Raw genomic sequence first — 17,520 nt, 5'->3', positions numbered from 1 at the left:
TTTATTGAAATAACTTAAGAAACAATGTTCCCAATTTGTAACTTTGACAACTTCCTGAAACAAGCGAAATGAAACTCTCCTTGAAAATATTGTAAGTGGTAAGGTACCCTGCTGTGTCTGATCTTCAGAAGGTTCTTTTCCCAAACATGTTGTAAACTAAATTTTTCACATTCTGTTGGGGCAGCTGTGATCAGAACATGCAAGTTTTGTTCCTTTTGCTGTTTCTTATGTTATTGTTGTTGGTTTATGCACCCCAGGTTTCCTTTTTGGCATTGTTGCATCTTCACTGAACTGTGAAACTCATGCTTCAAAACCTTCACCTGAGAAATATAATCCATATGAATTTTTCCAGTTTGCACTAAGTATAATCCAAGGTACCATCATCATACACCCAGTGCGCATCGGACTACTTTCCAACCCTGTATGCACTGAAGTGCATGAGATAATTTTAAGACCCATAGCTAAACCATATTACTATAAAGATGTGCAGAAATGAGAGGTGGTGCAGCTTTAACCTTTCCTGAATGTTTGGAAAGATTTTGCAGACCCACTGACTCTTAGGTCAGACTTGTCCACCAGATCACTCAGCCAGTTTCCTAGCTGCCAGTGTTCGTAAGAATTACATAGTTCTTCCCCCTCCCATCTTGAATTTTTCGTAGTTTATTTTGCAATACATGAAGACAATATGCAAAAAACAATCAGAAATTTGTTATCTAACACAGTTTCCTGAATTTTTATAACAAATAAAGTGTTAACATTGAGGAAGCTTAGGTATCTGACTGTTGCAACAAATTTTATTTTGAATTCACATTTACTGGCATTACCAACTCACAACCAAACTAAGCTAGACCATGGTCTCACTACAAATCACTGTCACCACAATCAAGATATCAAGGGAGAAGGGCAGTACTAATCACATATCGCCATCAGTGCTTTGAATGGACTTTATTGCAAATCCCTTTACTGGTAAACGTCTGGATATTCTCCAGATAGTCCGTAATTGAACCAATGTGAGGCAAGATCCCTTGTTGCAATGCACCTAAAATCACTTGCAGCGACTCTAGTAGACTGATTTCAAGTACTCCAATAAGACTCTTAATCACACCCCTCCATGCCCTCCACAAGGCAAAGCTGGGGCACCTACAAGCCAGTCACAAAGCTGGTATGTCCATCTGGAATAAAACACCATATCCCCTATTGTTCCTGTGCACTGCTCATTATCTTGGGAATTACTGGGCATACAAATAGAAGACCCTAGATCTTTCACTTCCAAATTTAATTTTGACAGCCACAATGTGTGGTGAGAGATACCTTTAATTGTGTATGAATTGTTGAGTGTTACCACCATTCTCATCAGATGAATGTGACTGACATTTACTTTCTTCTTAGACATGGCATACGGAAGACACCCCTGCTCAGAGTATGGCTCTTACATTATGTTAGTCATATTCCAAGGAGAGTGGTCTCTGGGATGTGGAAAGATATCAAAGATGCACACTTAAGTAAAAAGTAATGAGATGTCATAACATTCCTGTATTACAGGGCTAATTCTAATCATATATAACTTAAAATATTATAGTTTAAGTGTTTTGTGAAGATTTTCTTCAATGGAGAAGAAAGAGTTGTCCACGCCTACGTATCAGACTCCTTTTTGTACTAATGTTAAACCCTTTGACGCCTTCATAGAGGTTCTTTTTGTCCTAGTGTTGTATCCATGCTTTACACTATTTGTTTTGTGAAAAAGAGACATATTCGTAATGATAAAGGGCATTAATAAATACATGTTTTGTGAAGTACTTGTCAAAATATATGTTTGTTTTAAAGAGGTCTCTGCAGGATATTCTTGAATTAACACTGGATATAATACTTGTAAAACACTTCTGTATTCTGAAAATAATATTCCTGTAACTTGAATTTACCCAGATAATGATTCCGCAACTCATTAGTGAAAGGAAGTATGCAGAATGAAATAGTCTTCATTTCTGAATCATCTATAGCAGTAATCACACTTACTGCAAATATACCCAAGCCACGGCACTTCATTAATTCAGAGGGTTTTGCAATGGAGGCATTATCTATTTGTAATCCCAATAACCTTACGCTTTCTACTTCTTATATTTCACTGTTTGAGAAGCTTATTTTTATAGTTTGTGGGTTTCTGTGAAAAATACTGAACTTTAGGTAGGGCCTACTGTGTCTTGTCAAAATTCAATGATAATCAATTTGCCTTGAACCATCTGTTGATGTTTTTGAATAAAAATATAAAAGATTTGCATCTTCTGAAACTGCAAGTGGAAGATCATTTACTTATATAAGAAAATACCAGAAGACTCAAAATCTAACACTGTGGTATACCGTGTCCGATTGCTTCAAATTCTGAATGTCTCTTGTTACGTGATCGACATCAAACTCATATGTGCTGCTTTCTGTCATCCCAATAACATAAGAACCAGGAACCTGCTGAGTCTAATATTTTAACTTTTGCATTGGGATCATTATTCACACAACCAAAAGCCTTAGTCAAGTCTGAAAATATTCCCAGTGGTAACAATTTCTGATTTACTGATTCTGGTACATCATCTGTCACGGTAAATACAGCCTGTTCTTTTTTAAATCCAACTGTATGTTTCCCTGTAGTAAACAAGCAAAGGTCTACAGTACATTAAATTTTTGAAAATTCTGGCAGTAATTACGTGGGTCAGTAATTCTTTACTAATGCTTTGTCTCTTTTTTTTTTGTTAAGTGACTTGACAATGGCCTTTGTGTCTCTCTGGGTAAGTACTGCATTAAAGATATTCATTATGCAAGTCAGTACATTACTAAGCTCAACTGCACAACATTTCATTATCTTGTTAGAGATTTCATCATAACCACCTTACCATTTATTTTCAGGAGCGAGAACACCAAAAACTCCTTTTGGAGATGCTGAATGAAGCTGAATTTTATCAAACTTGTTTTGAAAGGCTTTTCTTAGGACTGTAGGCCATCTGTTAAAGTGTTCAAACATAAATTGCCTACTACTTATAGAAAAGCGAGTTATTAAAGGTTTCTGCAATTTTACTGTTATCTTTGATCATTTAATTCTCTACCTTTAAAAAAAATTGTTTCATTTTCTTCTTTTGATTTTCCAGTCTCACTTTTTACTATGTTCCAAACAGTTTTTATTTTGTGGCTGGGTGAGTCTATTTTTTGATGCTCTGATTACTTTACTTGAGCTGCATTGTCCAAGGTGCAGCTGTTGCCTACAACTGAGGCTGCACCTGCTCGATTTTTGTCGCTGGGTATATGGCATTGTGACCCCCACCTGTTTGCAACTACACTGTTTTCCAAGGTACAGCCCTAGAAACAGCTGGCAATGAATAGAGAGAAGCATGGTCTAATTGGATCTGACTTGGAGCTACTTATTTAGATATTTACTGCAAGCAGAAGAGGATGACAGTTGTGGCTCCTCAAAACATGGAAGAAGAAGATACTGAACGACCGGACTGTTACAGGGCATACATGGACTCATGGATGGTCACTATCAAAGGATGACGAGGATAGCACTACTCAAGAGCTTGTAAGCTGCTCAAGGAGTCAGCACACAGAAGAAACATCTCCCCAGGGCATGAACGGATGTGCTCAAGAGCACGAGATATAGCCACCAGCTTGGCAGTGAAAACACTGCAGCCATCAGGCAAGGAATGCTGTTCAATATGTCCTCCATGGACATACCAGATGCCGACATGAGCATCAGCCATCGAGACATCGGTGTAAACCACTTTGTGGTCTGGGTACTTGTGAAGAATCAAGAGGAAGTCGCAGTGGAGAGCTGTGAGGTTAACCTACTCCTTAGGGCTATGTGAAAGGTCCAGGTGAAGCTGTGGCCTAGATGTACACCGTGGAGGTGTATAGGTGGTAAAGGCAAGGACTCCAGTTCAGAAAGAAGGGATCGGACACGAACTGCAATTAGAAGCCCTGACCTAGGCTGCCGATGCGGGAGATGAACCGCCATGGGTAGGAAATGGAGACGGTGATTCGGATGCTCAGGAGAGCTACGAATGTGTGCTACGTAACTGGCCAGCAACTGTGCACGCCTAACCTGCAATGGAGACACTCCGACTTCCACAAGGATGCTGGTCACCGCACTCGTCCTAAAAGCTCCTGTCGCTAGGCGAACGCCACAGTGGTGCACTGGGTCAAGTAAATGCAACGCTGAGGGTGCCGCCGAACCACAAACCAGACTCCTATATGCAAGGTGGGATTGAACAAGGGCTCTGTAGAGCTGCAGCAGCATAGAGAGATCTGAACCTCAGTTGGTGTTGCTCAGGAAGCGGAGGGTATTGAGGTGCTGCCAGCACTTCCGCTTAAGCTGACAAAGGTGAGGAAGCCAAGTCAATCAGGCGTCGAAAACCAGTCCTAAGAATCAATGTGTCTCCACTACAGTGAGTGGATTGTAATTAGAATAAAGTTCAGGTTTCGGATCAGTGGTACGACGCTGACAGAGGTGCATAACACACAACTCTGTGGCCGAAAACTGGAAACCAAGGGCTAGAATCCATGACTGTGCCTTGTGGACGGCTCCCTGTAGGCACTGCTCATTAACTCCAGTCCTGGTGGAGTAGTACGAAATGCAGAAGTTGTCTGCATACAGAGAAGGTGAGACGGACGGCTGCTGCTAGACCATTAATGGCCACTAAAAATAGAGAGAGACTCAATACAGAGCCTGCATGACCCCATTCTCCAGGATATGGGGGGAACCATGGAAGGCACCAACTTGGACACAGAAAGTATGAAGCCTCAGGAAATACTGGATAAAAATCTGGAGTGGGCCTTGGAGACCCCATTCGTATAATGTGGCAAGGATATGATGTCGCCAGGTCATGTCATACGGTTTTCGTAAAAAAAAACAGCAATCAGGTGTTGGAAAAGGCTGTTTGGATGGGAGACTCGAGGAACACAAGATTATCAGTGGTAGAGCCATCCAGGTGGAAGCCACCCTGACATGGAGCCATGTGACTCCAGGACCCAACCCAACCATCAACACATCTTAAGTTTTAGCAGCTTACAAAGAACATTGGTGAGGCTGATGGGCCGATAGCTATCCACATCAAGTGGGTTTTTAACGGGTTTGAGCACCAGAATGATGGTGCTCTCCTGCCATTGCGATGTAAAGATACCATTGCACCAGATCTGATTGAAGATCACAAAGAGATGTCGCTTGTAGTCAGACGAGAAATATTTAAGCATCTGACTGTGGATACGATATGGCCCAGGAGCTGTGTCGGGGCAATGTTCAAGGGCACTTAGGAGCTCCCACTCTGTAAATGAGGCATTGTAGGATTCAGTGTGGTGTGTAGTGAATGAGAGGACTTTCCCTTCCATCCGCTGTTTGAGAGTGCGAAAGGCTGGGGGTGATGAAGAGGCTCGAGCATAGTGCTCAGCAATTGCGTTTGTGTCCGAAGATAACACGCCATTTATGATAACACCAGGAACACCTGTTCGCGTCTGGTACCTGAAAACACGTTTGAAATTTGCCCAGACTTGGGAAAGTGACATATGGCACCCAATGGTCGAGACATATTCTCCCAACACTCCTGCCTCTTTTGACAAGTTAGTGAATGCGAGCATGGATCTGTTTAAAGGCTATGAGGTGCTCCAGGGCAAGGTGCCACTTATGCCGCTGTAGATCTTGCCGACATTCCTCGATTGCCTCAGCAACTTTCAGCGACCACCAAGGGACTGTCTTTCGCCGGGGCACCCTAAATAGCGGGAAATCGTGTCTTCTGCCAAAGAAACGATTCTGATCAACCATCACATCGATGTTCCAGTGTGGGGGAGATTCAATGGTGACAGCAGAGGTGAAAGTTTCCCAGTCCGCCTTGTTTGAAGCCCATCTGGGCAGGCGTCCATGGGCTTGATGCTGGGGCAGTGACAGGAAGATGGGGAAGAGGTCACTACCACGCAGGTCGTTATGTGCTCTTCAGTAGATAGATGGGAGAAGTCCTGGGCTGCAGATTGATAAATCAATGGCCAAGTAACTACCTCAGTCACATATTTCAGTGTGGTGGCCCCAGTATTTAAGAGGCAGAGGTCGAGTTCTGACAGTAAAGTTTCAACATCTCTGCCTCGGCCAGTTAGCACGGTGCCTCCCCATAAGGGGTTATGGGTGTTAAAATCACCCAAAAGTAGGAAAGATTTAGGGAGTTGATCAATCAGTGCAGTTAATACATTCAGGGATACTACACCATCTGGAGGAAGATATACACTGCAGACAGTTATTTCGTGTGTCGTCCTTATTCTGACAGCCACAACTTCAAGAGGGGTTTGAAGGGGCACAGGTTCACTACAGACTGAGATTAGGACATAAACACAAACTCCACCTGACACTCGATTACAGTCACTACGGTTCCTGTAGCATCCGTTACAGCCACGGAGGGCAGGGGTCCACATTACTGGGAATCAGGTTTCCTGGAGGGCAATGCATATAGCAGGTGCAAAGTTTAACAGTTGCTGTAGTTCAGCCAGGCAGTGGAAAAAACTGCCGTAATTCCACTGGAGGATGACGTCGTCATGAGACTTGCAAAGCATGGAATATTCAATGAGGCAATTTGCGCCTCAGGGTCACCTCCTGCTACCGAATTTTTTCTTGAGCAGTCTAGATCCATTTTGTCTGAGGGTCCAGCAAGATCTAGGTCCTCAGTGGCCACCAGGATCTCCGCCTCATACACAGACGCAAAGCTTGGAGGTAGCGGTGGTGTTGGTACCACCGCAATTCCTTTGGTCTTGGGGACCTTCTTTTTGGATTTCTCTCGCTGTTCCTTGGGTTTCCCTGGCTGGGAGAACTTCACTGATTCGGTCTCCAGGACTGAGGATGAGTGTGAAACCCTGCGACCAGAAGCTTTTGGGCTCTTCAGAGACTGGTCGGTGTCATCTTTCCCACTAGCAGAACCCTGGGAAGGGAGTGACCCAAGGGACCCCTTCCTAGTGAGAGCAGCTGAAGAAGTTGTACACTTACCTGGCTTAGAAGTGCGGACGGACATCCCTGATAGTTTGGGGGAGGGGGGGGGGGGGGGGGGGGCACAGGGTGTTGCTCCTGAAGTAGGTGGTGCAGGAGCAACAGGGAGGGAAGTGTCCCCCACCATCTAGGGGGCAGGTATAGTCTTCTGGCTCTGAGAGGTGACTGGGGTTGGCAGAGCTGATAGGGCTAGAACTGTTGTAGCACCAGCGTAAGACTATGCCATGCGTACAGGATGTAGGCGTTCAAATTTCTTCTTATCCTCAGTGTAAGTTACTTGGTCCAGGGTCTTGTAACCCCATGATTTTCCTTTCTTTCTGGAGAATCCTGCAGTCTGGTGAGCAAGGCGAATGCTGCTCTCCACAGTTGACACAGATGGGAGGCAGGGCACATGGAGTATTGGGATGAGATGGGCGTCTGCAATCTCAACATGTCACGTTGGAAGTACAGCAGGAAGACATATGACCGAACTTCCATCATTTAAGGCACCGCATTGGGGGAGGGATATAGGGTTTTACATCACAGCGATAGATCATCACCTTGACCTTCTCGGGTAATGTATCACCCTTGAAGGCCAAGATGAAGGTACCTATGGCAACCTGATTATCCCTCAAACCCCGATGGACATGCCACACAAAATGTACACCTCGACTTTCTAAATTAGCGTCAGACTACAAAAGAAGGTCCCTATGAAAAGTGATACTCTGGACCATATTTAAGCTCTTATGGGGCATGATGGTTACAGAAACATCCCCAGCTTTTCACAAGTGAGTAATGCTCATGACTGGGCAGAGGATGCTGTTTTGATCAAGACTGACTCGGATCTCATTTTGGATTAGCCCTCCACCTCCCCAAACATGTCCTCTAAATGTTCAACAGAAAACTGAGGCTTCATCGTCATGAAAGATTCCCCATCAGCTCTCTAACATACAAGGTACCAGGGCAATTAAGAGACACTGCCATCCTTAGCCTGACATTCTTCCCATGGTGTGGCCAGGGAGGGAAATGATTTTGGATTGTACTTCTGTGCATTGAATTGAGCCCGTGAACACTTAGAGACTGCTGATGTTTGACCACCAGCAAGAGATAATGTACAATGATTCATAGTGTGTCATCCAACCTGATGCCACCTACTTTGACCAGGGGCCCTCCCCACGGGTGCTACCCAGCTGCAGCAAAGGCCACCTGGCAGGGTGGCAATTGCCGGGAGTCCCGATGCCCCAGGGGGATGGGTACCTACCCGCTGGCATACGTGGCAAGTTAACGGCGCAGGCATCAGCAGAATGATCCCTGTGTCATCAGGGGGCTACAACGAACAGGGTACATAGTGGCCCCACCACGACGGACTGGCTACCATGCTGGATATCAGGTGCAACCAAGCAAACAAGTGCATTATCATCGTCAGCATAGAAAACAATACTGCACAGTTGATGGAAAAATACGCACCCAGGAGGTGACCTCGCCCAACAATTAGAGAATGAGCAGAAGTGCATTTACATGTTGATGAAGGATGCAATAGGTCTCAGTGCATGATGGACACGATGCACCATGTAAGGCGCCTTTGCCCCACTGGCTCGCTCTTCGGGAAAATTTTGAAAACTGTAGGTCAAACCCTACAGGGTACCATCACAAAGGCCAAAACATGAGAGACTCCTTTTATTTGCATTTTACGACAGGTCTAGTCTAACCCCCGGACCCACAGGGGAGAGTTGTGGAAGAAGTACTGTTCACATTTGTCCACAAACTTCCACCTATTTATTCACCAATTCCTTCAACAGAAAAAAACTGTGGTACAACTACAGGATTTTTGGATATAACGGCAGTCCTGGAACAAAATGCCCTTTAACATATGACGCTTTAAATCACATAGACACTTTTGAGAGACTGGCTCAGAGTATTACTTCCTGTGAGTGTGTCATTGCAGTTTTCTTTGGCTAGACATGCCACACTACTACGCAGAATTCCTCTGTCACACAGCTTCCACCATGGTGCTGTTCACTGGTGCAGTGCTGTGGCTGCGGTCACAACAGCCATGTCACAGCCCAAACTCAAACTGCGCATGTAGGACCAGGCAGCCTTGTTGCAGTAGTGTGTCCTGTCACAGCCGACAGTCACTGTCATGTCTTTGACAATGTGTCTTTAGAATTTTACAGCATAGTTAGAAATGTGATTTAACACTGCCATTGTCTTGTGTCCCTGATGCCAAGGAGAACCTTCTTTCAGTTATTTACAATATTCTGATCCCATGGATTCAATCTGCTCCCACCAGTTAATTTCACAAGCAAACAGCTTTCAAAATAGCCTCTGACTATGGTACAGAATGCAGTGGCTTGCATCTGTTATTTACAGCAGGTGTGTTTTGTATAGTTTTCAAGCTGAAGTCCTCAATTCCATTTTCATTTACTGCCCTTCTAGTACCCCAAGTATTTTTATTCATATCGTGCACTCTGATACTGACCGCCAGCTGTTGATCATCATGGCCTGAGAGGCCATTAATTATGGAAATTACACTACGACTTGGCACTTTCAATACATTCATAACACTGTGGTCATTAGCACATTGCTGATTTCCATAACACTTGTTCCTGATGGTACAAGTGAGCCAGATTATATCAAATGGCAAGGGACTTTTAGCACAGATCTAGAACAGCCCGACCCTAACAAATTTAAATTAAAATCTCCACTTAATATTACCTCATTGTGCCTGGAAGTCAAGAAGTTTAATAATGAATCATCATAATTAATTCGAAATTATTATGACTTTCTATGAAAATCAACTTGGAAAGTGATCATTTTGAAGCTTGTGCTGCAGAAGTGTGTGTGTGTGTGTGTATTCTTATGTAGGTGGCAACACCACCTTCCTTACTTTACCTGCAATAACTGGTTGCTAAGTTACATACATCCATTTTCAGCACTGATATTCGTGTTGTCAGATGACGTTCTGAAAAACATTACATCTACACAATTTGCAGGCTGCAGATCACCTGAAGAAATAAAAAGTTTGCAGATTTTATTTCTTCATCCTCTAATATTCTGACACATATTTATTGTAGTAAACTCCTTTTCATACTGGTGGCTTTAAATCTGTGTTTACCCCCCACCCCTTAAAAAAAAAAAAAAAAAAAGTACTGCCCTCCCATCAATGACTACAGACATACGATTATTATGTGACAGTGTCACCCTTTAACAATTCCACCATCCGCCCAGGCAATTTCTCCTTCCTTTTCCTGTTGAGATGTATGTCACATCATCAACTATCCACAAACCTTATTCAAACCTGCACCTGACAGAAGCTGCTCACAATGCTTCAAAACAGGGACAAAATAAACATTTTTGTACCTTTTTGTTCATAGCAATCATCTGAAGGATCCTGGTGTAAACAACAGACTTTGGGGACTGTTGCAAGTAGTTCATGTATATTTTTCTGTGGGATCTTACTAAAACCTATGCTTAGGTCAAGAATCATATTGAGACGTGAACTTGTTTCCATCTCACATCAGGCAACAGAAATATTTCACATTAGTAGGTAAGAAGGCACGTAAACTCATCCTGTTTGTTTATGGATGGGGTACATAAATGATTGCCCACCAGGCAATCCAATCAAACTAGCAATATTTCCAGTGCCTGAAAATTCATACCATTTCTAATTTAACATACATTTTGGACGCAATTTCACAGTACATTTTTGTTTCAGTGACAGACGCTTGCACTAAGCTGTTCAGAGCTTTGAGTATTTTAAGCTTCTTATTTGTTTCGTGTGTCCTATTACTAAGAATGGCACTACCACTGCTAATATCTGCATTGGACATGACACATCATTCTTTGCAGTTATGGTACAAATTCACTTTATGGCATTACTTTTTACTTCATGGTATACATTTACTTTACTTGATTAAATTGATGCTTGTTCAGATTTCACACCATACCCCCAAATCTCAAAATTGCGACACACACACACACACACACACACACCAATCTTTATATTAAGTAAGTAAATCAAAGGAAGGGCAAGTACCAAGAACAGGTCCTCTGCCAGCTTCATCAACGCCGAGAATACATGGTTCTTCTGTGCACAAAGCAGGAACATTTGAACACAAGGTCAAATTCTCGCTGTTGTCAGAGTTCAAAAATGATTGCCCAAAATCTTCAGCACACGTTATTTCCTGAAACTCTTCTTCATTCATCATAACTGGATAAACAGTTCAATCACTAGTAGCCACGACTCTAACCTAAAACTCTAAATGTAAATGACTCGAGCATACACTCTACCAGCTACTCAATTTTCGCGCGCGCGCTATAGTATAGTAGTCTCTGACGCATTCATAACATCAGCGATCTCTACCTAAACTGTAGTCACCTAAACTTAACACTTAACTTAATGCGGATTTAAAATATACTCATGAACCTTCTTTAAGAAAAGTTATTTCATTAATACCCTTTCATAACATAGCACACAAGTGCGGGACTTGAATTACCCGTGTGTGTATGTGTAGAATGAAGTGGGGTTTATGCGGGCACGTATCGTTGGCGCACGTTGACTTACGAACATAAAGATCAGTGTGTAAACACCCAGAACCGCACATCATCACAATTGGCGCATGCACAGATGAAAATTGAACCTGGATCTACTTACTTACGCAGTTGGCTTCCTTCCACTACTTTTTCATCGTATTCACGAGATAACTCTTCTTGCCGAATGGCATTACTGTTTTTGTCGGTATGTGAAAGTAGCAAATATTTTATGGTAATATACATCGATACTAGGCATGTGGCCTCTTCCTTGTTAAAACAATAATACACAGTATATACTATTTGTACAAATTTAATGAAAAGTGCTGCATGGTACAGCAGTCTTCCCTATGTGCGAAGTTATAAAAATTAACAGATCTGGCTTACAAAAAAAGAATTCTAATGTTCAGCAGTAGTCCTTCCCAATTTTCATTGCATAATGCAAGTGTGGGGGCTATTCCTTACCATTGAGGTAGGTTGTTGCACATCTGGATTCCTTGTTTTAAATAGGACACCTAAAATACAGTGGTTTCATCTTTCTACGCATGGGGTTTAAGATTTTTTCCTCGTGCAGCCTACATTTGTTTTTACGACAGCTATATTTCTGGCATATATTCGCTACTGTATTTGTTTTATTGAGCTACAGTTATACATGAATGAACAGACAGTACATGATTTAATTAATGTACCCCAGTACGAAATCAGTCACTTACTTTAATGGGTTACAGAGGGGCAGGGTGTATAATGCACCACAAAGCAGATGAGGCACTGGTGGAAGTAAAGCTGTGAGGAAGGATGTGAGTTATGCTTGGGTAGCTCAATTAGCAGAGCACTTGCCTCTGAAAGGTGAAGGTCCCGATTTCGAGTCTCGGTCCAGCACACAGTTTTAATCTGACATGAAGTTTCATTTTCTCTCTTGCATTCCACATCAGTTAAATCAGATGAAATATTAAAGGTATTTTGTGCTGTGTTTTGGAGTTAAATTTGGTGCAAGGGCACTAAAAACATGGTATTACAGCATTTTATCCATCTTTAGCAACTGTAATTATATACAGAAATAATCAGTAACCAATAGCTGCATAAACGAATTTGTATTTCCTTAACCAACTTCAGGCACTTAGTGCCCTCCTTCAGGAGGCTGTGCAGAAAGATATACCACAAATAATTAGAAGTTAGACGACAATATTAAAATTAAGGAGTAAAAATTAAAAATTTAAAGATAAAAAATGGTATATATTTATGACTGTCCCATTATTTGCAAATGTCAGCATCCTATTACTGTGCCTGTACAAAAATGGTATAAAGAAGCCAAACAACAATTGTAAACATCATGCGAGAATGAGAGCGAATCAGATAATGAAATGCATATCTTGAGGTTGGTCACAGAATGGGGATAAAAGTACAATAAAACAGAACCTTTCACTACTATCGTTGTCATAAAGCATGAACGAAAAATGTAAGTGCATATAATCAGCATAATGAGTAATATAAAAAACCTAATGATATATAAAATAAGTTAATACCAACGAAAAGCGGCGCTGTGGATGGGAAATATGGGAACTAACTTCCAGATTGCTGTAGTGAGGTCAGTAAAATGCTAGCAGAGAGTTTGTCAGCGAAAGCAAAGTGCAAAGCACATCATGGTGCTGGAAACTGTAACCTGAGTAAGTGGGAGACAGTTCTGTCACTAGTAATATTAAGTGTCGGAAAGTAGGTATAGAGGAAGAGACGTTTGGGCACAATTTTACTGTAGTGAAACCTTTAAACATCCTCCTTCACCTTTTTCCCTCTCACCATTTTTTCCATAATTTGGTCTACTGCAGCTGAAGTGTTTTATTATCAATTGGTGATATACAGTCAGTTCCTCAATTATACATAATTAGTTAGAGGAACCTGTCAACCTTCATGGGTAGAATGTAATTACTTAGTAAGACACAATGAGTGCCACGATCATTCTGTTGCAGTTATGAGCAGTAGGTTACACTCCATAAGCTACAATTAGTTCGTTATTTTCAATAGTTCGCAGAATGTTGGTATAATCATGTAGCAACTAATTATCATGGTTACTGCTCCTTATCAGCTGTAAGAATTTAGCTGTTATAAAACATTTTTGTTCCTATTTATATCAGTGTCCCAATGCTCCCTACCACCCCCACTATCCCAAACCACCAACCCCTTCCCACCCAGTTTACCACCTTATCACACCTCTCCCTTCTCAAACTTAGCCCTATCCCCCCACATGTTATGTCTTTCTCACAGAGTTTTGTGTATATACTTTAGCTGCTCTCTTTCTTCCCATCTTTCTGTGTGTTTGAAACTATTCTGCCTTCTTCCCTTCCACAATTCTCCCTCTTCGCTCCCCTGATTTCCCCAAATCTTCAATCTCATATTTTTCTTCTTATTGGTCAATTATGACAGCAGTGCTATAAGAATCTCTCTAGGTTACAGTTGCTGCTACTTGTTTGGAGTTATATTCAGTAAGTTGGAGTCAGTAGATTGCAGTTAGTATGATTGTTTCAATAGTCACAGTAAGTGACTATACTCTGTTTCAATAGTCACAGTAAGTGACTATACTCAGATGGTCACTGGTTTTCTGTTTATAGCTAGTAGATCTTTAGCAGAGACCAAACATATGTGACAGAACTTGGGTAAAAATTTTGTCTAGTGTGGGTTGCTTGATCTTTGGCACAGTTCAGGATAAAGAATTAAAAAATATATATATATCGTAGAAATAAAGTCTGGATGTCCATATTTACAGCAGGGGTGGCCAACCCGCAGGCCATATGTGGGCTACAGGGTGCTAATTTTTGGCCCATGTAGCTGCTCATATGAAAGAAAAATTTAACTTTAATTTCATGTAAAACCCCCAAAAGAGCATTCCATCAAGCCTCTTGTGTATCATATCCAATTATAATAGACATATGCCCATTGATTAAACTATCGTTAGAGTTTTGTCTATATTCTTGTTTGAAAAAATCACTATGATAGAATTATTTTGAAAAGCGCTTGTACCATGTTGAAAAACATGGAGTTTCCTTTTCTGATATGCAACCAACAGTTAACGGTAGTAAGGACTGCATAAGCAGACGCATTTGTTGCGCTGAGCAAAACGAGTGCCAGATGTAGCCAATACGTTCCATATTTCATTTTACTGCAAACTCACAATACTATCAGATGTAAAGTTATGGCCCTTCGCATGTATATGTGCTGCATACTCAATCGCGATAGACCCATCATCACTTCAGGTAAGTAAAGCTAGCTTTCATCTTTTTCAATTAATCTTTGATGCTTGTCTTTAATTTTAGTAGGCTTGCATTTATCTTATGTATCCGATCATGGTGTGTAGGTACACCAATCTACATTAGCAACGTTTCTGCCTCAATACCTCCTTTTAATTTTAGTAGTTAGTACAAAGAAAATGAATACTTAATTGTAGTAATGAGTTTTTACTGATGACTATTAAGGGTTCTGCATTACAAAGGTAGAAAAGAGACCCTCCTAGTGCAACTTCCTATTTTATTTACAGCAACTTAGAAGTCGAAATAGGTGTCGAAATTTTAATGTAAGCCTGCTGGGTTAAGTGAAAAAAAAAGCACTCCGTCTTCAGGTCACGAGTGGTCTACCGGGACCATCCGACCTCCGTTTCATCCACAGTGGAGGATGTGGATAGGAGGAGTGTGGGGTCAGCACACTGCTCTCCCGGTCGTCATGATGGTATTCTTGACCGAATCCGCTACTGTTCGGTCGAGTAGCTCCTCAATTGGCATCACGAGGCTGAGTGCACCCTGAAAAATGGCAATAGGGCATGGCGGCCAGGATGGTCACCCATCCAAGTGCCAACCACGCCCGACAGCGCGTAACTTCGGTGATCTCAAGGTTAAGTGAAGCATATGTAATTTTCTATATTCATGATACACAACGTTCAGAAGTAAAATATCAATTTCCTAAAGCAGCTGAATACTACTCTCAAAAATTCTCAAGAGAACAGACTATAAGTTTCCCAGGTGGGTATAATACTCAAATGAATGACTGATAACATGACGAACAATGTAGCTCTGTGGTAAGATGCAAACCTTCCATGTGGAGGGCCAGACCTCGATTCACAGGTAGATTGTGCTTTTCAAAATAGATGGACAATTGATATATATTTTTAAACGTATTCACATGCTCTACAAACATTTCTATAAATTGTGAAGTACATAAAGATTGAAAAAAACAGCACTCGAAGCTGGTAATCGCTGAGTTGCTGGTTCAGGTTTAGTTTCAGTCATTAATTTTTAGTTTTTTTCTGTTCAATTCGAAATATGAATATATCTAATTGGCACATATTTAATTGCCATTTTTATGAAAAATGCATGTCTTGTTATTTCTAATTACATACCACACCCAAAAATCCAATTTTCATTGCAGATATAAATCCCTAATCACCATTCCTTCATATATATTGTTGTTTGAAAAGAGAAAAACATTTCAAATTAATTTTTTTCTTCTTCATGTACTCTACGCTTCATGGAAATGACCATCTCAAAACAGTCAGCTTGCTTTATGGAGTTAAATAACTTCAAGGAACTTTAAAGTAGGGAATTTTGGAGAGTTGCATCACACTACTTTAGGTAACAGATGTTTTATTCTGAACTTCACCTATCATATACATAAAAGATTGCAGAACTCCGATTACCATGTGGCCTCTTTATCAGCTTCCAAATTACGGAAAAAAAAGACATGAACTTGGTATGGCAACAACGAGAAAACAAATAAGCCCTAAGCAGAGGAAAGTTACAGAGGAGTTCTCAAGAAAAGTGGACTGTAAACTATTATTTTGTGGAATATATAACCAAACCAATATGTCTGATATCCAATGAATCTGTCTGGGTTCGAAAAGAATGTAACTTCAAACGGTATTACGAGACTAAACATGTAGTTATGTTTGATAAGCACAAGGAATTCCGAGAAGGCCAGATAAACGACTTAAAAATGAACTTTTCTGCTCAGCAGCAGATTTTTACAAGGGCAAATTCAGAATCCGTATGCTATGTGAAAGCGAGTTATGCAGTAGCTCTGATACTGACAAAAAAATCAAAGCCATATTCACATAGTGAAATGGTTAAGGAATGCTTAAAGACAGTCGTTGAAACTGTGTCCAGAAAAGAAAAAGAATTTCTCTAAAATAAGCCTCTCTCATCAAACTATTATTAGACGTGTGGACGACATTGGAAGACAAATTGAAGATAACTTAAAAAATCGTGCATCTGAGTCTATATTTTACTCTCTAGCTTTGGATGAACGCACAGATATGGCAGATACCGCCAAAGTGGCGATATATGTCAGAGGTGTTGATGCCCATTTTAATAAAACTGAAGAATTAGCGGCATTGTATCAACTTAAGGGTATATAAATGTCATGAGGTATGTTGGAAACAGTTACATCGACATTGAGTCGCTTTTCGTTAAAACTTAACTACCTACTGTGGCTAACAATGGATGGTGCTCCAGCAATGGATGGGAAATACAAAGGTTTGGTTCAGTTGATTGAAAATGAGGCCCACAAAGTTGGCAATATGTCGGTGCTAAACTTTAATTGCATTGTCCGTCAAGAGAATTTATGTGCCAAGTCCAGCAAAATGGACCATGTCATAAAGGTAGTTATCAAATCAATGAAATTTATTACGTCGAAAGGACTGAATCACTGTCAGTTCCAAGAATTTCTGATGTCTTTGAGTTCAGAGCCTGGTAAGATTTCGTACTATAAAGAATTGAGATGACTAATCCATTCGAAAATGTTGAAGAGAGTGTTTGATTTGAAGCAAGAAATACAATCATTCTTTGAAGGCAAGTTAATGAGACTCGTGGAGTTCGAAGATAGAGGATGTCTTTCCAACTCTGCGTTCTTGGTCGTTATAACTACCCACCAAAAAGATTTTAATACTCGACTCCAAGGAAAAGATCAGCTGATTAATGTCATGCGTGATCTTATTTCCACATTCAAAATGATATTTGGGCCTTTGGAACAACAAT

At 41.1% G+C, this 17,520-nt stretch overlaps 1 protein-coding gene across 1 annotated transcript in view; it reads right to left on the bottom strand.

Annotated features, from left to right (window-relative positions):
- Positions 1-11,314, bottom strand: part of LOC126413125 (ribonuclease H2 subunit A) — a 51,501-nt gene extending 40,187 nt beyond the window's left edge. Inside the window, exon 1 of the mRNA XM_050083020.1 lies at positions 11,013-11,314. Within this exon, the coding sequence (XP_049938977.1) occupies positions 11,013-11,184 (172 nt within the window). The 5' untranslated portion in view covers positions 11,185-11,314. The remainder of the gene's footprint in view (positions 1-11,012) is intronic.
- Between the last annotated feature and the right edge of the window lie 6,206 nt (positions 11,315-17,520).

The sequence above is a fragment of the Schistocerca serialis genome, chromosome 1, assembly GCF_023864345.2.
Source record: "Schistocerca serialis cubense isolate TAMUIC-IGC-003099 chromosome 1, iqSchSeri2.2, whole genome shotgun sequence".
NCBI classification, from domain to species: domain Eukaryota; kingdom Metazoa; phylum Arthropoda; class Insecta; order Orthoptera; family Acrididae; genus Schistocerca; species Schistocerca serialis.
This window is presented reverse-complemented; position numbering and strand designations above follow the sequence as displayed.